Raw genomic sequence first — 22,585 nt, 5'->3', positions numbered from 1 at the left:
TTTCTCAACTTGACTCTGTTTGATTTCTTTTGGGGGTCTTTACTGTAACTCTGAATATCGTTCCACAAGTCACAACCCGTTTGAGTTTGACTATCTGTGTTGTTTTTCATTAAAAATTTCACCAGTCTGTCGCAGGGCTTTTCTTGTCTCGGGGTAGTACACATTATAGGCTGGACTATACTTATCATAGCCTACGAAAATCCCCTTCTCACATCTGGAATCTAACTTCTCTTTGTCCTGTTTATATACGTAACATTCACAGCCAAATATTTGCATGTTAGAAAGGTTGGGTTCCGTTCCTGTAAAAGCCTGGTAAGGTGTCTGCTGTAGCCGGTTACTGTAGCATCTGTTGTGAATTTGAGCGGCCGTTTGTACAGCATATGTCCAGAGTTGCTTGGGGGGGTTACTTTCCAACAGCATGCATCTAGACATCTCAAATAATGTTCTCCAACCTCTGTTCTGTTTTGGTGAGGCGAGTAGGGTGCACTTGTCTCATGCATTATCCCATTCTTTCTTCGTAAAGACTGAAACTCTTGCCCAGTGAACTCTGTGCCGTTGTCGGAGGGGCTACATCGGCTATTAATTTTTCTGTAGCCTTTGTCGTGTCAGCCTTTGCCTTAATAAAATATGGAAAAATCATCCCACTGTGGTCATCAACCTGTAGCCATTTCTATAGGACCGCACAGGTCTGTGTGCACTAGCTGTAGCACAGTTGCAGCACAGTTGCATGTCTGTTCCTGATCTGAGTCAGCTTGCCCTGTGTGCATATTTCACAGTTTTGATTAGGCTTGTGGCGTCACCGGTGCGCATCGCGTCTTTGATCTCCTTGATGTGCGTCTCAGCCTGACGCATTTCCTACGCATGAAAATGGGTATAAAAGTAGCCGTCGCGGGACAGAGAGCATCAGACTCATCTCGGCTCAGACCCAGACAGACACACAGCTAGCAGAGACCTGCTCAGCATATCACGGAGTTTCACAGCACAACTTGCTCGACTCCACGCCACGATCAAGCTCTGCGTGTCACCTGCCCGTGAGATCTGACAACGAACCTACTTACAAATAGAGAGAAACATAAAACTATTTAGGCTCATGTTTCCATCTACTAGACAGTCCTTTAACCACTTTTTCTAATTTAGCAACATCTTCGAAGTTACAATGACCCAGTATTTTGTGCCAAGTTTGGATATCATGACAACCATACGCTTCATCGACATTTTCCTCTTCCATTGTGTTTAGGTAATACATTCTACCATACACCTCCATTTTGAATTTGGTCCCATCTCTGTGGACTAACCAGTCATCACCGTCTTTGAAGCGGACCTCTGCTCCACTCGCTGTTGCTGCTTTCACGGAGATGTTCTGATGTAGAGCGCTTGCTTGAGTCTCGTGTTCATGCGTCGTCCCTCGCTGTCTCGCAAGTAGACCTCAGCCTCTCCTCTCATCTTTGCCATCCTGCTCATCTTGGTTCCATCTGCGAGCTCAATGATGTGGTCCTCGGGTTTGAAGCTCTTGTCGACTGTTTTGAACTTTGTGGCGTTGTTGACCATATGTGCTGTGGCGCCAATGCCGAGCATAAAGCCCTTCTTGTTTCCACTTTGTGTGGGATGGTCAGTTAGATTGAAGAAGAAGGATGTGTGCTCTGACTCGATCTCGTCAGCAGCTTCCTTCAAGACGTCACGGCCTCGTCCTCAGCCACGTCGGCCTTGATGTGACGTTTTCCCACCTTCTTTCCTCTCTTCTCGGCTGGGAAGTGCAAGGACATGTCACGGCCATGTGCCCTCTTTTACCGCAGGTGTAGCACTCGACATCAGCCAGGTCCATTTTCCTTCCTCTCCTCTCCCACGTGGTCTTGTAGTACCGCTGGTTTTCATTACGTCGTCTTCGTTGGCACTCTGGTCACCTTTTCCATCCCTTTCGGTACTCTCAAAACTTTGTAGCTTAGTTTTGAACTCACCGAAAGTCATTCTGTCATTAGTTTGGGTGATATGCACAATGAACGGTTTGTAAGAGTCAGGAAGCCCTTTTAGCACCATGGCTATCTGAATCCCATCACTAATGTGCTCTTCTGCTCTTCTTAATGAGGTAAATACAGTCTCTGCTCGGATAACATAGTCCGTGACTGTCTCATAGCTGCCTTTTCGGAGTGAGGAAAGTTCACAGAACAAACTCACCACCCGTGGTTTGTCCTTTCCAGCATAATGCTCACGGAGAATCTCCAGTGATCTTCTCCCTTCACGTTTCACGTCCCTCATTACCAGCGATAGCCTATTATTGTCATGACATTGCACCAACTCGCCATATGCCTTTATATTTTTAGCCTTATCTTCGGCGAGAGCTTCTTCGCCGTCTTCCTCAATGTCCGGGACACTCAAAATAATGTCTCTGAGGCCTCGCAACTCCATGTGCGCCAGGAACCTCGTCTCCCAGAGCTCGTACTTTTTCACATCACTATCGAAGAAAAGCCTAAACCATCTTTGGCCTGTGGTACTGGGCCCATAACCTGTTGTGCTAGACATTCTGGCAGCAGTCCTAACGTTTTAAACAGTAACCAAAATGGTAGCTTTTCGTAGCGATTGCAAATACGAGAGAATAATGATGCACAGCCGTGTGAATCATTGGTCTGGGAACTCGACAAACATTTTATTCTGCGCATTCTCTTAAAAAGGCTTTACAATTTCCGGGTATCACATGATTAGCTCGTTTCGCAGGTGACATCAATCAGTGAAATTACCCCAATCATGTCTTTGTCTCACACACACATATACACACGCACACTCAACAGTCTTGCACGTCCGTGCTCTCATCCAGTGCTAATGAAAAAAAGTCAAATTCTTTCGTCTTCTGCTGCAGCTGGGCATATGCATTACTCCCGTTTTCTTCACCGCGTCTGGTGATTGTACTCGCTGACAGACTTATGGCATTAAATGCATCTTTCTTCTCGGGACACACCTCGTCCGCGACAGCATCCATACATTTCTTAAAAAAATTCTCCGTCCGTGAAGGCTTCCCGCTGCTTGCTATCAGTTTAGCAACCCAAAAGCTGTCCCGAACGGATGTCTTGTTCAGCTGAGCTTGGCGTATAAATGTATTATGCTGAGATAGTAGTCCACTTTTTAGCTTTGAGTTTGTCTGCTCGTATTTGGCCTTGCAAAATGGGTTCGGGACCAAACTGAGCGCCAAACTGAGCGCATCTGAATGTACCACCGGACTCCCCTCCACTTCCTCATACGTCAATTTCTTGTGTTGTGGCGCATTGTGACCGACTCCTTGAGCGTTCTATTGTGAGCAGGGGTGTTTGTTTTGTTCAATCACGATTATAAACAACATACATTGATTACATCGATTAAAATAGGAACAGATAATGATCGAAAACCGACGTTTGACTTGTAAAATGATTTTTTTTTCCTGGAGGCCAAATAAGAAAAAAATCTGATAGCATCTCTGGTATTGTTTAGGGGGCCGGGCCAAATGTGCTGACGGGCCGCATATGGCCCGCATGCCATAGTTTGGTGACCAATGATTTACAGTGTTCAATTGGCCTGCCATGCAAGGGTGATTGAGCGGAGGACTTGGAGAAGAGAGAAAATGCAAAGTTCACACAGTGGGGCCGGAGCGGGATTTGAACTTATGGCCTCCGTACTGTGAAGTCAGCGTGCTAACCACGCGACTACCAGGCTGCCCGATGACAACTTTTTTTAAATGACATTTCTGATGTTAATGAAACACCCTTGTGTCGTCCTTAATTGGGTCGGTTGCTTTTGTTCAGGGGCTATTTTTATTTTGAAATTCAACATCTGATATGTGTGAAACATGCTTTTTTGAAATATATGGGAGTGTTTCTATCACAGGATGGCCCAGTGCTCCAGGGATTAGCACGTCAACCTCACAGTGAAGCGGTCACTGGGTACTCTGGTTTCCTCCCACATTCTAAAAACATGCATGGATGGCTGATTGAACACATAATAATAATAATAATAATAATAATAATAATAATAATAATAATAATAATAATAATAATAATAATAATAATAATAATCTTCTTCTTTTCCTTTCGGCTTTTCCCATCAAGGGGAGGGGTCGCCACAGCAAATCAATGTCCTCCATCTTTAGAGGTTTGATCCGCATGTTTGTTTTGGCCAAGCTTTTACGTCGGATGCCCTTCCTGACACTACCCTCTGTATTTATCCGGGCTTGGGACCGGCACAAGAAGACGTATGTCCCTTTGTGGCTACAGAACAAGCAACTGACTCAGTCAAAGGCTCCCAAAATCAAAATGGTCATCGGCACAGCAACATTCAAAAAAGCAAAAACTATACTCACCATTCAGCTCTAATGGTAATCATTACTATACAGTATGCCTATTTTGCTTGATGCAGTGTTTATTTGCATGTGTTTTGTCACCCGTGGACAGTAAATCAAGTTTTGCGTTTCCTTTGTTAAAGATGAAGGTAACTACTCACGCATTTGTTTTGCCTGATCAGCCTACTAAATTCACAAACTGTCACCCGACTTCTATCATTTATAAGTCAAAATTAATTCCCAACTGATAAGAGTAGAATGTCACTCCACATAGTCATTGTTGTGCTTGAGGCTAGGTGTTCATTTCGCTTTCAAATAATAATAATTAATAATAATAATAATAATAATAGATTTCATTTATACGCGCCTTTCAAAACTCTCAAGGTCACTTTACAGTCACAGGATAAGCGGCAGCCACACGCGCCAGCGTTCACTCAATCCGGGTGTCCAAATGTTAAAAATGTAGGGGCAACCGTGGACGATGTTCTTTACGTATAACAGCAATTAATTTCACTAAATCTCTTCACATTTACATTTTTTTTAGAAAATTGGGGTCGGCTCTTTCAATTACCGGTACAGTACTCATATACTAATTTGCTGTTTGTAATTGAGCCTCTAGATTGCAGCATTTAGCACAAGCAGGTAACAGCGCTATTAAAAGCAAATTAAAAATAAAAGCATATGAACATAACATGCTTGATTCAAGGTTCTTTGGTTATATGTGATTCATGACGTACTTAATTAGTTTAATCGCTCTATCAAATAACCATCAAAATGGATACGTTTATTCAAGAATACTTCAACTTCCTTAGGTATTGTATTTTAAGCACAATGGCAATGTGTCAACAACACAATTGCCAAAAATGGCCAACTTTGAGCCCAGAGTTTTATGGTATAAATGCATCTTGTGTGAGCCAATGAACATTTGATTTATTTTGGAATTTGTCAACGGATTGAAACAATTATAATTACACCAACAAAGATCATCTATCATAACAGACAATAATCACAAAAAAACGTTAACCTCAATACTTTTTACATTCAAAATTGATAGCTACAGGGAAGAAGTGTACACAATAAAGGTTCTCAGTGATATAGCAGTGGTGTAGTCAATAGTATACATCGACACATTCCAAAGAGAACGGCTACTTTGTCCACTCAGTTAAACCATCTTAGACAGATATGTTTTGAGGTAACGTAGACTCGCAACATGAATGACCAAAACATACAGTATTTGAATATACACCTTAATTTAAAGCTCAATGGGTTATTCGCTCACGTTTACCCTTCAGGGTGATGATAAAAATTATTTTACTGTTGTTTTTTTTCTTAAAGGTATGGTGCAGGTCCATAGATGAACTATTGTTAAATAACAATTGATGATACAATTCACAAACACATTTAATTCCATACACGTCAGCCATTCCTTCTTTAGGATACCACTATCTCAGCAGAATTAAAGGACAACCGACGTCTCCGGACAAGTTGTGTCCATAATTTGTAAAATGGCTTCAAATGACTTCTACTGAGCGTATTTTACAGATTCCACCGCATATAGCTATATTTTACATTTTAAGACTCGCGCTGAATATTCCGGAAATCTTGTTTTTGAGTTGGTGACGAGTCCGTACGTGACGTCACTGAAGGAACGCCCCTGACCGAAGAAAAAGGACACACTGTAGCAGTCCTTCCATCACATCAATGCATTTTGCTGTGCTTGTTTGGTCTGAAAACGTCATGTTGCGCCAAAAAGAGCCAGAAGAGGGCGACCAAGCTCCATATAAGGAATTTATCAGCCTGTGGAAACGGGCTGATTAATTCCTCACAGGAGCTCGGTCGCCATTTTCTGCCTCTTTTTTGGTGATCCATTTCCCCCCAATGTTGCCTCAAAATGGCACGGAATAAATTCTTTAATCGATTGCAAACGTATGCTTTCCTCTTCAGAACTATTTGAATCATATTCATAACTGGATGTGTAACAAGAAAGCATATTCTCCGAATCTGAAGCCATTGTTTTGATTCTCCACCAATGCAAGACGTCTTGGCGTGACGTCACGAACTGGGGGCGGGACTGTCTGAAAATGCCCAATTCGCAGCTCAATTTTTTGCAGATTTTGAACACTAAGTCATTTTTATTGGTGTTTTGCATGTGAATAAAAATATCATACTGTGTATTTTGGGTATTTTAGATGCTATAAAACGTTTTTCTAATATCAGTTAGGAAACAAAAAAGTGACTTCGGTTGTCCTTTAAGTGAAAGCACGAAAGGAAAAGGTATCAGGGATTGACAAAAAAACTGAAAACGCAGATCTTTTTTGCCGAGCCACTGGCAAAGAATTACTTTTAAAAGGTAAGCAGGACCAGGGAAAAGCAACGACAAAATAGAGTAGAAAAGGACAGAATTGAGGAGGCGGGGAAGGTACAGCAGATAATGAATGGGTGGACCAGGTCTCAATGAAAACAAAGCTTTCATTTCTTCTTCTGTTCACAAGACACGTCCTGCGTTTGGCATATCTTGCTTCTTATCATCATCATCATTTTAAGCATCCATATTAGGTCAACTTTAAATGCGTATTGCATTTAAGTGCAAGTAAGGTGCGACGACAAAACTGTTTAACCCAGCTACATAATTGAGCTGGAAAGGGAGCTCTTACCTCATCTGCACCGATCAGCCACATCACTATAACCTTTCGATTAATACTGTATCAAAGCTAAAACAGCTCTGACATGAACACCACAAAACCTTTGATGGTGTATCGGGACCCCAAATATTAACGTCAGACTAGTTAGATATGTGACGCTGGGTTGGTACCTACTCTCAAGTACTGAAAGGACCTCAAATGAATCTTAAGTGTTTGGACTTTGGCTGCCAAGTCAACACCTGGACTTTGGTGTTAGACCCACATAAAAAAAATCCACAATATTTAATCTTTCTATACAAGGGTGACTGACAGTGCATAGCTACTACATACCGGTCACATTGCCTCCCCCTCCTATCTGTTACATTGTACAAATAATAGAGTGATTATATTGAACACTCCAGGTGTACAGCAAAGCAGTTATGTCATGAAAAGGCAGACCGAGCTACCATTGCTGCCTGTCTAAGCAGCCAAACAGGACAGGTTATTTCTACACAAGAATAAAATAAACAGGTTTGTGCTTTAGTACCTTTCTGTGGACCAGTTACATTTATCGCCCATTAACCTGTTGTTGGGTCACTCGATGTCCATTCTCAGATCGCTTAAGGTAAGTACTAGCCACTCCCGCAGAGATATTACCTCAAATCAAACTTTTCGTGCAAATTCGAAACATACCCAGGTCTAAAATCTTAATGCATGACAGGTGCTATTGTAACAAGGTTTCTGTTGTTCAATTCCACCATCATTGTCTATAATGGTATGGCTGGTCGATGTATGATTATTGAAGGGAAGATGAACACAGAATATGTTACTGTATACAGTCCATAACATGGATTTGGAGTGTGTCCATATCTGGAGCGTGGTACTGGCACTTAGGACAACATAAGTCTGGCAGATCCTCTACCCCTGCTGCCCCTTGATCACTAGGCTGCACCAATCCAGGGTTGCGGTACAATGATGGAGGCGGTGCTGTGTTGAAAGCTCCGGCAGAAAATCCACCTGGACAATTGAGCATAAGCAGTTTCCTCTCAGTGACAAACTTTTCAGAAATCTTTTTGCTGTTATACGGTAACATTTTTTTCAATGTAAAACATAAACTTGCTCTGTCTTCAAATGCACAAATGTGTACAACAGTTAAATTAAAAACAAGAGAGCCATAAAGATTTTGAAACAGAATACACAATATAAACTGCATTGTTTAGGTTACTTTTTTCCTAGTATTAAAATGTTGACGTTATTTTAGGTTTCATAAGATCATTCATAGCATTAGTTTTGCTTCTGAATGCTGCTGTGCCAATGACCTTTTTGTGTTTGGGAGCCTTTTACTGAGTATCTTCCTCTTTATTTAGTTCATAGAGCTTGTTTGTTCTGTAGCAACAAGGGGATACAAGCCAGTGTCTTATTGTGCCGGTCCCAAGCCCGGATAAATACAGAGGGTTGTGTTGTATCCGACGTAAAAGCTTGGCCAAAACAAACATGCGAATCAAACCTCTGAATATGGAGGACACTGATTCGCTGTGGCGACCCCTTGAAGGGAAAATCAGAAAGATGAGAATATTCATAGCATTATCCATTAGTAGTGTACCTTGTGGAGGCGGAATGTGTGGAACCCGTGTCGGAAAGTCATCCTGATGCCTCAGCTTCATCTGCTCCATACGTGCCCTGAAACAGTGGAAGATGTGGTTACTTTTATGAACCTACTTCAGACATAAAGCTAAGTTTACTGTTGTAGCATGATAAAGGAAATGGAGATCTTTGATCTCCATTTCATCTTAAACGTGCCAAAATCTCGATTTGATAATTGCAGTAAATGATTAATAGGATGCTGATACAGCATCCTATTAATGCACCATAGTTCAAAATGAATGTCAGGATCTCAAAATCCGAAGCAAATTCTCTCGACTTCCTCAAAGTGTGTGGATCTGCTTCGTATAACAAAGAGGGTACAGAAAGTGCTTAAGAATGAATGACTCTCTGTGTCTTTGTGTTGTCATGTTGTTGTTATATACTTTTTTTTGTTCTTTTGACTTCAAGACAGCAGCACGAGAGTGGCTGACTTTCCAGCAGCTCATGTATTTTGTTTTTCTACTTTCATTCCTTTCATCACTTTGCTGCTGTGAAATATAAATCCAATCCAATCCAATAATCTGTACCTGCAATCACAGTAAAGAGGAGAGTTAATTTTTTTTTTGGACAGATATATTTACCGGGATGTGGCTTCCTGTTTGTGCCTATCAATCTCCGCCAAAGCATGATGCAGCTGATCCTGCAGCTCTTCTTTCTTCTGGTTTAGTTTTTCCCTTGCTTCTCGTTCTGCAAGGAAATCTGCTTTGTAGATCTCAGCCTGAAAATAGATTAAGGTGGAGAAGAAGGCAGGTTATTGAACCAAGTTGTATGGTCATGTCGGTTTTATAGCAATGTCAAACTAATGGTTAACGATGGTTTTCACGCCCCCCGCCCCCTTTCAAATTGCTGCTGTGGACTGCAATTTTCCCAATTGTGGGACTATTAAAGGCTTTCTGATTTTGATTCTGATTGCGAACAACTGACTGACTGTCCAAACAGAGATTTCCTGCTTAGCTGATAACCAAAAAGAGCTATAGCAAATTCTGACGCGCTGTATAGGTTTGGAGATTTTTTAGCTGTTTCAAAAAATTTAATTTAACAACCCCCACCTATAAAGTGCCCCGTTATTCAGGCCCATGAAAGTGGGGGCCGACAACAGTGTTCAATTGTACCTGCGCAGTCAGGACAGGAACAGTCTCCAGTGAACCTTTTTGCTGCTCTACCTCCTCCTTTAGTTTATCAATCAAGTCCTGCTTGAGGGCCAGTGCTCTCTCGGCTTCCTCCAGTCGACTGCACATATCTCCTCCCTGGAAAACATGGGTGGTACATCAAGATGGCAGTGATAACATAAACCGGGTATTGGTAGGACAAGTTGTCTGGGTACATACCTCATTTTTGAGTATAGAATCATAGCTTCGAACGAGACACGTGTAAGCATGTTGAAGCTGTGTAAGTTTTTTCCTAAGAAACAAGAAGAAAATTACACCAGCATTTCGTTAAAGGGGGGTGTAAATGTGTGTTAAAATTGTCAATATGAGCTAACAGAAGTTCATAAGTAAATTGGTCTGTGAAAAATGATCTGTGAAATAACAGCCCTATTAGGGCCTAGTCTTCAAAGTCAAAAGTCAAAGTTAGCTTTATTGTCAAATATGCTAATATGCATGACATACAGCACAGATGAAATGAGATGGTCTTGTACCTCTAATTGATTTTTCAGAAACCGCAGAGAAAAAAAAGCAAAATTTTGTTTTACATTTAGTGTTCGAATGCTATTAGAAATAAATCATGGTACCAATGTAGCCCCTGTAGGAGGAGGAGGATTTGTGAAGTAAGGTCAAACTCAAATCATGTTCGTAGCATCAGACTGCAAACTCCCCATTTGCAATACCAATATTCCCGATTTAAAAAATATTACATTTGAGTAATAGACAGTTTCTGAGGAAAATCACATACAGTGAAAACTCAATTTAACAGTAGCTGATAACAATCATTATCATTTGAATCAGATTTGTTGGAGGAGGAAAACATAAAATGGCTGGAAAGGGGCTCTCCGGGGTCAGACTTGGGCACCCCTGGCTGAAATGTTTGGGGTTGTCTGTATTTTTCAGCATATCGAAACAACCGTGCAGATTGTTGGAAAGAAAGTGAGTGTGCGCAAGTGCATGTCCATGTGCATGTGTGTGTCCGTACTTTTCCACAGTGACAACATTTCTCTCGGTCTTGAGGGCTTGCTCCAAGCTCTGATTCTGCAACATAAGCTTGTCCATGTTCACATGATGCTGATTCCTCTGCTGCTCCAGTTCTTGCTCTGCCACTTGCAGGGCTTTCAGCTTACTACACAGCCTGCGCATCATGAGCTCACACTTACACATTGTCTTATAGATCTCAGGTTTGCCCCATGAGTGATTGCTTACTTGTCCTCCAGCATTTTGCGTTCTTGCTCACATTTGTTCAGGCAGCTCTGCCTCTCATTCAGTTCTGCTAAGAGAGATGTAGCCTGAGCTTTGAGAGCCTCGCAGTCCTTGTCCTTTTGCTTCAGCAGAGCCTCGATTCGGTCACGTTGAGCAGAACACTTCTGCAGGTAATCGAGCTTTTCCTCTAACTCACGATACCTATTATTTATTGAATCATAATTAATTATTCACATAATTCTTCATTTAAAAATTAAATATAAATACATATCTCCCAAAAAATCATCAGAAATACGGCACTGAAATAATTCCAATAAATGTTTAATGAAATCTAATCATGCATTAAGTATGACAATGACTGGGGAAATGGAAAGAAAAGATCAAAAAGAGTATTATTGATCCTCAATTTGATTTTTTCCAGGGAACACAAGCTGAAGAATGATAACGTAACATCTGGCATCAAAGTCATTTTCATCAATTGAAACAGTAGAAAAGGGCATGAATAATGTGTCAGGCAAAATGGAAAATGGTCATCTTCTTTTTCTTTCGGCTTTTCCCATCAAGGGGTCGCCACAGCAAATCAGTGTCCTCCATCTTTAGGGGTTTGATCCGCATGTTAGTTTTGGCCAAGCTTTTACGTCTGATGCCCTTCCTGACACAACCCTCTGTATTTATCCGGGCTTGGGACCGGCACAAGAAGACTTATGTCCCTTTGTGGCTACAGAACAAGCAACTGACTCAGTCAAAGGCTCCCAAACACAAAATGGTCATTGGCACAGCAACATTCAAAAAAGCAAAAACTATACTCACCATTCAGCTCTAATGGTAATCATTACTATACAGTATGCCTATTTTTCTTGATGCAGTGTTTATTTGCATGTGTTTTGTCACCCGTGGACAGTAAATCAAGTTTTGCGTTTCCTTTGTTAAAGATGAAGGTAACTACTGACGCATTTGTTTTGCCTGATCAGCCTACTAAATTCACAAATTGTCAACTGACTTCTATCATTTATAAGTCAAAATTAATTCCCAACTGCTAAGAGGAGAATGTCACTCCACATAGTCATTGTTTGAGGCGAGGTGTTCATTTCGCTTTCAAAAAATGGAAGAGGAGCTTGCCTATATGTTTTATTCAAAGTAACACATCACAGCAACAAAGTAAAAAAGATATGCGGCACACACCCCCACACATGCAATCAAACAAACACAAAGGAACGCAGGATATAAGTAACAACAAAACGACACACAACACGACTAAAGCGTTGTGTGTCATAGCAGCAACTATATATATATATATATATATATATATATATATATATATATATATATATATATATATATATATATATATATATATTGGATATGCCTTTATTAGTCTCACAGTGGAGAAATTTACATTTCACAGCAGCAAAGTGATGAAAGGAAGGATATATATATATATATGCATTGTCATCAAATGGTGGTGGTGGTGTTTTGCTTTTTTGACTGTTGCTGTGCTCATGAACATTTTGTGTTTGGGAGCCTTTTACTGAGTGTGTTGCTTGTTCTGTAGCCACAAAGGGACATAAGTCTTCTTGTGCCGGTCCCAAGCCCGGATAAATACAAAGGGTTGTGTCAGGAAGGGCATCCGACGTAAAAGCTGGGCCAAAACAAACATGCGTATCATACCTCTGAAGATGGAGGTTACTGATTCGCCGTGGCGACCCCTTGAAGGGAAAAGCCGAAAGGAAAAGAAGAAGAAGAATGTATATATACACACACACACACAGTGAGACCTCAACTTACAAACACCTTATCTTACAAACTTTTCGTCTTAAGAACCTCTAATTTATGAAAATTAAACCTTATAGTAAGCACTATTTTCATAATACACACCCACTACGGCTGGCGGAATGATCTTCGGCGGAAGCACAGGACCGAACAGCGCTCCAGCCGGCGCTACTTTCCACACCCCCTCTCATTGAATGCACACGTCGATCGCCTCCTTGGAGCTTTTTGCTGATAATTTTACTATGATGGGACCGAAAAAAAACCCCACCACAGGCTCGTGTTCAGCCCAGAAAGACATAAAATAAAATCACCGTCGCTGAGAAGGAGATAATTGAAAAACACGAACGAGGTGTGCGTTTGTGTGATTTAGTGTCCAAGCACGGCTATGCTAAGTCAACCATTGCTCCAATTCTCCGGAACACAGAAGCCATCAAAGGTGCGTCTGTTGCAAAAGGTGTTTCTGTGCTCTCAAAGCGACGGTCTCGAGCAATCGAAGAAGTTGAAAAAATAAAATAAAATTACAGCACAGTTTATTTCTTTAATTACAGTCCTCATGTAATGTGCCTCTCTTTGTGACTTTATGATACAATGCAGTGTATTTCTTTCATTACAATACAATAGCACATTTATTATACATAGAATAAGGTATGTTGTGTGTAGTTTTAAGGCTTATTTAGTTAAAAACTATATTTTATGGAAACCCGGGAACTGATTATTCCCATTTTAATGGTTTCCTATGGGACTTTTTTTTTTTGAGATACACACTTTTCGCCTTACACACTCTGTCTGGGAACCAATTAAGTTATATATATATATATATATATATATATATATATACACAGACATACATACACACACACACGCGCACACACACACACACACACACACACACACGCGCGCGCGCACACACACACACACACACACACACACACACACACACACACACACACACACACACACACACACACACACACACACACACACACACACACACACACACACACACACACACATGGTCATGTTGCCATGAAACTGTACCTCTTGACACAATGGCTGGTGCCATGTCCAACGTACTCAAAGATACACAGCGATAAAAGTAAATAAATAAACAAAATGTTATGGGCATGTGGCTCACAATATTGAGGGGAAAAAACAACAAAACATAAAGACAGAAGCAGGTACAGTGAAGAAGACAGTTGCGGGTTGAACATGCGTTTGACCAGGAAGAAAAGCCACACAGAGCTGTGGGCTCACCTGCCCTGGGTGGCCTGGAGTTGCTCTGTGAGTTTTGCCAGGCTAGAGCTGGGACAAGGAGCAGGAATGAAAGGAGAAGGAAGTAGATATAGCAAAAAAAAAAAATAAAACACAAGGCTTTAATTGCAGCAATAAAAAAACAACAACACGACAAGCACTCTTGGATGTTTCACCCAAAGATTCTATTATGTGTTCAGATTAACTGAACAGCACTGTTGGCACACTGGAAATTTTAGTTGTGTTAATTAAAAACCTGAACAAATAAATTGTCATAAAACATCATACCAGTCAGAGGAGTGCTTGGCTTCACTGCGATGTTGACCGGCTTCTTCAGTGACGCTGCTTGCCTGTCAAATACATTCATGTACAGCACTGTTCATTCATTCATTCATTTACTGATGCCCTTTATCATCTTTTGGGTCTTGGGGTGTACAGCACCACGAAAAATGCAGTTTCTAAATCCTAATTTCATTTATTTAGACAGAAAAAAATTCGAACCTACCTGTGTCCATGTGAAAAACTAATTGCCCATTGAGACTAATAACAGGTTGTGGCACCCTTAGCAACTTTGATGCATCGTATCTTGGAGCAGTATTCCGTGTGATTGACTGTGTTGGCTACAACTAGAGTGTGTCAATATCAAATGAGGAAAAAATGTGACAATGGCTTTATTCAATTTTACTGTTTCTTGGCAAAGGGTAAAGCCGTTGCTTATTTTGCAACCGAATCACTAAGTTGCCAACGTTGATGCAACTTTATAAACTAACGCCTCTTGGTTCACAGCCATGATTGAGATTTAAGAAGTGCACATCAGTGGAAACAACACTTTGAACTGCGGAATCAATCAGTTCCAAGTTGCTAATGTGCAATGTTGGCCTTAGTGGATCACCAATACCTGTGCCTGGGCCAATTTGGCCGCCAGCTGATCAACGCAGCAACGCATTCTCTCTCTTTCCTTTTCGCCTTCGTCCCTCTGCCTCTCCAGCTGTTCATTTTTCTTTTTCAGATCGCGCAGGGCTTCCTCCAGCTTTTCTTTGTGGCTCTTCACTTGCAGGAAGTCATTTGCATATTGGACAGGCTGCAGAGAAAAAAATGCAATGTGACAGAATTCTGAATGAGTGGATGCAGGGAAGGAAGGTGGATTAGAAATTAATCATACAGTAAGCTCATGATGAGCTACTGAGCAGACAATCCAAAAGTATCACTGCTCTAATTCATCAGACAACCCAGCATATGAGTGGACCGATAAGGAGAATTTGAGCTCATTGGTGCAAAGAGTGCATTACTATGAAAGACTTTGCCTTGTTGTAAAAACCAGAAATTCCCACAAAGCCTTTTACTGGATGTATAGCACTGTTTCGCTCACGAACAATGGCTCTGGAGAATTAGGGTCAACATAACTAGAGGGATCCATTTTGATTTGCACCTGCAATATCATTTGGTCATGATTTTAGTCTCACAGATGACCTGTATTACGTGGTATGAAATCAACATCTAGAAGCGGCAGCAGCAAAGACGGTAAGATTGGGAAAAAGAGTTGGAGTGAGCTGTCTCACTTGGCCATTTTCCCTCCCCACTGAACCACCCAATACCTCGGTAAGGGAGGTAGGGGGGTCGGGAGGGCACTACTCACGGAGCTACATACACTTGCATCACCCTGGAACAGACATGCTCATTAGATGGAAAGGATACAACTACATAAGAACCCACAGAGCATGCTCTAGTTGTCCACTCAAAATCTTACCAAGCTACGAAGGGGAGTTGTCTGTGTGTGCTGATCTGCTTCCTCCACTGTCATCTTTTCCCGTTGATCAACTATCTGAAGGAAAAATGAAATTAACTCAAGGTGCTTATTTGATAGTGTTTTTTTACATGGCGCCCGAGTAGGCAGCCGTCAGCAATTGCTCTCACGAGCCCTGTTTTTTGTTTTTGTGTTTTTCTCACTTTGAATTATTGTGCGTCATGTGGAATTGATACTGATTGTTTTTCAGCATTATTGGCTACAACATTCATCAAGAAGGTGACTCTGCTGAGCGGTTGCGCCTTTTCGGCAGCACGTATATGCCAGCACTGTTTTTGATTTGGCAGGAACGTCAGTGTAACTGGCGGGTATCTTGTCATTGATTGCCATGACAACAAAAATATAATTTATTTGGGCTTGTTGTTCTGTAAAAATGTTTAACGTTTCTATGCGAACCTTTAGATGTGTGTTTTTTTTCTCAAAATCGTCTTCGATACTTTATTTATAGAGAACGACAGTCTAAAGTCGATGTCAACGTTTATCTACTTTCGGTTAGCAAGGTGCACACGGTACGTTATTAATTTCCTTATTGATTGAATGTTTTGTCGAACTTATTGTAATGTTGTCGTTTCAATGTCCTTTATAGTTTTCACAGTAAACGTTGTGACATCAGTACAAAGCGTTATCCTTGACCGGGGTGGATACAGTCAGTGCCATTTGACTGACATCGTTGGACAGCTCTGGGCGATTGTGCTTTTTGCGCATGCAATGGGCAGCATTTACAACCCCACTTTGTTTAGCGGAAAGGTCGGTGTTGTTGGGACAGTTTGCAGCTAGATGCAAGGATGCATCTGGGAAATTAAAAAAGGGGGCCGGTTGTCTCCCTTATGTCTGAAAAGGGGGCTAAATTGATCTAACTAGATTGTTGAAGTACATGTATACAGAACTGTTTGAAATAAACCAAAATACATTAATTGGAGCATTATATTTCTAAATTGCAAATGTAAAACCATTATTTGAGTTAAATCTATATTTCTAATACATCAACAAACAATTTTAATTCAAGTAAAATAATGTATTCATATTTAAAAAATCGAAATTTCTTAAAAAACGAGAATATGTTTGTTTGCTGCCTGTTTTTAATGTCTTTTAGAGTTTTACTCGTGTTCTAACGCTCCATAGTGCAACCATGTTTGATGTAAATAATGCAATGCACCATGGGTATTTGAATATTCGATTAGCCCTTTCGGTAGTTTCCGACGAATCACAGAAAAGCCCTAGATAACCCTCTACAACAACTTTGGAACGCACCAAAACAAATGCAAGGTGATTATAAGACAGGAGTTGTCCATAGAGGAAAAGGTTTCTTCAGCTGTCATCTGTACTTCTTTGAAAGTGTCGGGTGTTTCGCTCCTCATCCAAAGAGCTTTGTCAGAAAACTAATGTTGTGCTGGTAACCCTGGCCCTATATCCCGAATGAACAGAGGTGGCCGTGCCAGACCTCTGCTCTGATAGGTCCCTGTGCCGAACACGTCCCACACCTTCAAAGAAGTACAGTTGACGGCTGAAGAAACCTTTTCTTCGATAAATGGCGCAAGGGTGCCGCCCAAATGCATCCTTGTGGATGGATGCATGGCCTGAGGAGCCCACGATAAGAAGAAAAGACCGGACTCGGATTTGAAGTGGATTTACGTGGGACAGGAAATATGCGTCTCTTTTCGTCAATGGATGATACAGCTTCGTTCTTTGCTTTCAACATTTAGCTTGTAGCAGACGTGCACATTTCACCATGACGTCCCTGATCCAATGGTGAAAAGGACACTTTGATCCTCTCCTCTTTCAACTGCTTCATACAACAAACACAACGAGATTGCACAAAGTGATAAAGATTGAATGACTGTCTGTGTCTTTTGTGTTGTTGTGTCACATGATTTTTTTTGTTGTTGTTTTGCCTTCAAGGTGGCGCCGCGAGAGTGGCTGCCTTTACAACAGCTCCTGTATTTTGTTTTTCAACTTCTTCCTTTTCTTTCCTCTTACTTTCATCACTTTGCTGCTGTGAAATGTACATTTCTCCACTGCGAGACTATTAAAGGCTAATCCAATCAAATCCAATCCATTCAATCCATGGTTTGTTGACCTTTCTGTGTTTATACAGAACTGAATTTATGAAAAAAGCAACAACCTATAATAATAATAATAATAATAATGATAATCATATACGAACAGCCAGGATGAGGGTGTTGTTCTAACTGTCTGAGTAACATGGGATGATGGTTACACCAATTAGTACCATTAGTACGAAACTACTCAGTATTCCTATTACACGAACACCTGATATAAGACATTTAAAGATTTAAGCTTTTTCCTTCACAGGGTGTCCCAGTAGTATGAAACAAGCCCACACTGGAAACACATAACCTACTTCATCTTTCCAAACAAAATGCTTAATGTGTTGCCATGCATATGCATTCATATTCATCAGTGACGTGCAGTCAGGGGAGGCAGGTGAGGTAGTACCTCATCTGTCATCATGGAAAGCTGTCATGGAAATATCAAATGAAAAAATAAATTAAACAGTTATATGTATTTAGTGATTTGTACTTTAAAGTTCTTGTCCATTGAACTTCATCGTTTTAGGATTTTTTTCAAAAAGTAGAGACGAGCGGTGAGGCAGCAGCCGGCTGAGCCTCAACATGGATTGCGCAATCACTATGCTTACTGTGCTGGCTTGCTCTGCAGTGAGACCGCATTGCTGTCCTTCTGCATATCGCGATTAAAGCGTTCAAACACGTTTAGTATATGAACTAAATTTCTACAGTTTAGCTGCTGTATATAATGTAGAGTCATTGTACATTATAAACACTGTACTACACTGTTTATTTTGTTTTATTTTTATCAAAACGCTGTGCGTAGGTGAGTCAAACAGTTCTCCCGGCTCATGACAGGGGGCGCTTGTGATTCCAGAGATACTTCCGACTCCACGTCTGCAGAATAACAGAATTAGAGACAGAAAGCTACAGTAAACAGTTAGCAAGTAATGTGCAACCCTGCAGTCATTTTTTCGTGTTGCTTGGCCTCACTTTCAGAATGGAGGATTACATATCTAAATTGAAAGAATTTTCTAAACTGGACTTTCAATCGAAGCAGGAGGTAATAATTAAAGGAAGACCAACACCGGAGCTAAAAGGTTTGCTTCAGACAACGGGACACAATACTCGCTCTTTTCAGGCGGACTGGTACACACGAAAAGGCTGGCTGTGTGGATGTCCAGCAAGAAACCGCCTTTTCTGCTTTTCCTGCCTTCTGTTCCTTCTGTTCTCAACTTGTGACACTTGGGATATTGCGACCTGAAAAATTTACAACGGAGCCTCATCAAAAATGAGCGAAGACTCAACATCAGCATCCACAATGCTAAGGTAAAGGAGAACCGGGAGATTTTAAAATTTCTCATCAATGCCACCTGCTTCCTTGCCAAACAACATCATTTCCATTTCATGGAAATGATGAAAGTAAAGGCTCTGCTAATCGTGGCAACTATGTTGAACTATTACATGCTTTCGCTGAGAAAGATGACAGGCTAGCGAGTCATTTTGGGACATCCACTGTATTTTCTAGCCTGTGAAACAGAACACAGAACGATTTAATTGAAGCAGTTGGTGATGTCATTAGAAATGACATTAAAAAGGAGATCGGTGCAGCCCCATTTGTTGCTGTAGAAGTAGACGAGATTTTCATTCTCAGCACTGAAAACATACAGTCGGAACAGGACTGATCAAGGACGACTTTCTTCACTGGCAGTGATCTCCGTAGCGACAGAGAGACTTTTAAAACTGAAGAAAGATAAGGAAGGCCTCTACAAAGAAGTTATCGATGCCTTTCTTCAGAAGGAGCGTAGCATGGACTTCATTTACAAGTAAAGGTAACACGATAAAAAGGTTTTTTTTATTTTTTTTTTCTATGCTCCAGTTTGTATATATAAAGAATGCTGACATGAAATTTTAAACAAAATACGTTAACTGTTGCCAATCAAATGGTGAATAAACTACTCTGTAGAGTTCATATGTTTGTAAATCTGACTATGATGACGTCAGTGCCTCACCAGCCATGAACCTCACCGCACGTCACTGATACACACACACACACACACACACACACACACACACACACACACACACACACACATATATATATATATATATATATATATATATATATATATATATATATATATATATATATATATATATATATATATATATATATATATACATACATATACATATATATATATATATATATATATATATATATATATATATATATATATATATATATATATATATATACAGTAAAGTCTCGTTATATCGATATTCAAGGGAGTCCGAAAAAATATCGAGATATATATATATATATATATAATTGGGTATTGATGAATTTTATGAATAAACCAACCTGTGGTGCATGAAGTGGGCCATTTTTTGTTGAAAAAGAACTTTCAGTCTGGCTGGAGCTACAGCAGTGGTTGGATGAGGAGGCCGGTCCATTGACCAGGCCATGTAAAGAGTGGTTCTCTCGCGCCAGCCTTTCCACCAGGGCCCTTGCCTCTTGGAAACGACAACTGAGAAATTCCCTATCCTCTCTCGTCTTTCTCTGCCAACCCTCCATCTCTTCACAGCGCTGACGCAAGGCAAAGTTACTCCGCCGCAAGGCCTCTGAAAGGGGAAAGGGTACAAGTGATTAAATGGATGCACAAAATCAATTTATTAAGTAGAAGTTATTGATCAAAGCATTACATTGCATTACTACAATATATCACTTTATATATTTCACTACCTCACTTTACATACGTCACTACCTCACTTTACATACGAGACTACCTCACTTTACATTCAGAAATTACATGTATAGTCTGTTGTCAATTGTATGTCTTTTTTAGCCACGTTAGCCAACTATTAGTGCCTTGCATGCTGGGTCCGAGAGGACATTAATTTCATCTGTGCTGTATGTCATGCATATTAGCATATTTGACAGCTGAAGCTGACTTAATTCTTAAGAGGTATTTCTTAAGAGGTATTTCCTAAATGAAAATACCTAAGAAATGTAGTTGTTCTACATTGTGCTTTGTGGTCCTGTAGAGCTACTAAGGGGTTGCTTTGATTTCTTTGCCAAATAAAGAAATCCAAGCCCCTAACAAACATACCCCCTAACATGCAGGTGGTGCAATGTTTTTTTTAGGTATTATAATTCTTCTTTTCCTTTCAGCTTTTCCCTTCAGGGGTCGCCACAGCGAATCAGTGTCCTCCATCTGCAAAGGTTTGATTTGCATGTATGTTTTGGCCTAGCTTTTACGTCGGATGCAATTATATTTTATTAAATCTGTCTTGAAAACCTGAATCACCGAGGTACACCTCGTACAATGCATTGGTGGAGACAATTTTTCACCTTTTGAAGTAGGATTTTACTAACATTGAAGTTTGAAAAATTATCATTTTGGTGCCAGGTTTTTGAATGTTAGGACACATAATTTGTATACAAATGTTTTTTTTTCTGTATCCAGCATATTTCTGGTATCACAACTTTGTTGAACACAACATGTTGAAGTGGTACTATATCTGTACCTTGTGTTCACTCGTTTTTTTAAATTACTTTAATTTTAATCTCGCTTGCAACTGTCTGTTTTACTGTATATGCGAAACACATTACCCACTTGAACAATTGAGCACCTATGTAAACAAACAAATTGATGCTCACTATGCACATGAAATGTTCTCAATGCAACATTTGCAAAGTAACACAAACTAATGATTGAAGGAATCCTATCACAAATAACATATCAAAGCTTGGTAAGGGCAAAGGTTGACAAGTGGGGAAACAAATCTTCATTTGCTTCCCATCTGCCAGGAAAACTGTGTTTGCTAAACACAGAGCTTGTTGGAGTACATACCTCTGAGCTGCTGATTATCTCCAAGCAACCTGGTGACCACTTCATTGGCTGCCAGCTCAGGTGGGACCCTGAGGCCCCCCCCACTGTCCTCTCCTGACATGTCCCACTGCAGTGGGCCATCAGGTTGGGGCTGCACCATTCCTACATGCAGATGTAAACACACAGGTCAAAACATTCTATCGCCCCTACAAACACTATGTGTTAATGCGACACCTTCGTTGAGTTTGTGATTCAAACATCCACCACAACCGAATGGTTGTCGGAACCATAACGGTTGCAATGTTATCATCACTACAGTGCCAACATGGACACAAAGAACGGCGTCGGTGACCGCAAGAAAACATTACGTCATCCGTCAAAACGATGGAGTAAAAAGCGGGAGTTGGCAATAAGACTTCACAGATCGTTCTTTTCTTCCATGAAAAAGTAGAGCGGATTAAATAAAGGTACAAGTTTAATTTACTGATTTTAATGAATCTTAGGAAATTGGTGTCACGAATGGATCGGTGTGTATCATGTTTACACGCAGTGTTGAAACAAAGTATCAACTGATAAATACATCTTTAGCATAGGCTTATAAAAAGATGTTGGGGGATCTGTGTTACCTTTTATTCGTTTCCAGTGTTGTTATCCAGTGAACAGACAGGCAAGGAGTCGCTAGTGAACAAGCCGATAGAAAGCCAGGTGGAAGCCAGCTCGGGCAGGCTATTGCTACTCAGCCAGCGATTTAGCTTACACAACTAGCAGGGAAATGACTGCTACGGCTTCAAAAGCACCTGTTGACAACACCAGGAGTGGCCATTAACAAGGAGACGACCTCCGGTTAATCTTCGGCTCCTCTATTTTCTTGTTCTAATAAAATGTTGTGTGTGGGTTGACGTTAACTGTAAAACACATGACAAGGCCAGTGTTGTTAATATATGCGTTATACCCCGAGTTTAGACTGTGAGGCAGAACAAT

The 22,585-nt window shown here is 40.7% G+C and overlaps 1 protein-coding gene across 3 annotated transcripts; it reads right to left on the bottom strand.

Moving 5' to 3' along the window:
* Window positions 1-5,111: 5,111 nt before the first annotated feature.
* Window positions 5,112-22,565, bottom strand: ikbkg (inhibitor of nuclear factor kappa B kinase regulatory subunit gamma). 3 transcript variants are annotated; one of them, XM_089002633.1, is made up of 14 exons: window positions 22,231-22,565; window positions 21,626-21,766; window positions 20,134-20,393; window positions 15,685-15,759; window positions 14,836-15,018; window positions 14,226-14,287; window positions 13,941-13,988; window positions 10,920-11,117; window positions 10,696-10,848; window positions 9,894-9,966; window positions 9,678-9,812; window positions 9,147-9,283; window positions 8,525-8,601; window positions 5,113-7,938 (listed from the first exon to the last, which is right to left on the bottom strand). In XM_089002633.1, the coding sequence occupies exons 2-14, from the start codon at window positions 21,762-21,764 to the stop codon at window positions 7,748-7,750; spliced, it is 1,731 nt and encodes a 576-aa protein (XP_088858759.1). In that variant the 5' UTR covers window positions 21,765-21,766; window positions 22,231-22,565; the 3' UTR covers window positions 5,113-7,747. The 3 variants fall into 3 exon arrangements, with proteins under 3 accessions (XP_088858773.1, XP_088858759.1, XP_088858764.1); XM_089002647.1 differs by lacking the exon at window positions 15,685-15,759 and having other exon boundaries at window positions 5,112-7,938; XM_089002638.1 differs by lacking the exon at window positions 13,941-13,988 and having other exon boundaries at window positions 5,115-7,938; window positions 22,231-22,564.
* Between the last annotated feature and the right edge of the window lie 20 nt (window positions 22,566-22,585).

The sequence above is a fragment of the Hippocampus bargibanti genome, linkage group LG01 (assembly GCF_051943395.1).
Source record: "Hippocampus bargibanti isolate YZ-2025 linkage group LG01, ASM5194339v1, whole genome shotgun sequence".
In the NCBI taxonomy this organism is placed as follows: Eukaryota; Metazoa; Chordata; class Actinopteri; order Syngnathiformes; family Syngnathidae; genus Hippocampus; species Hippocampus bargibanti.
The sequence above is the reverse complement of the archived record's forward strand: the minus strand, read 5'-3'. Positions and strand labels throughout refer to the sequence as shown.

Bases quoted from the DNA above. Each gene is read 5' to 3' on its own strand.
- ikbkg (XM_089002633.1), bottom strand. From the start codon at position 21,764: ATGGTGCAGCCCCAACCTGATGGCCCACTGCAGTGGGACATGTCAGGA. The intron at 20,394-21,625 runs GTATGTACTCCA...TTCCCCTTTCAG, and splicing joins AGATAATCAGCAGCTCAGAG to AGGCCTTGCGGCGGAGTAAC. The intron at 15,760-20,133 runs GTTGGTTTATTC...TTTTTCCTTCAG, and splicing joins GCCCACTTCATGCACCACAG to ATAGTTGATCAACGGGAAAA.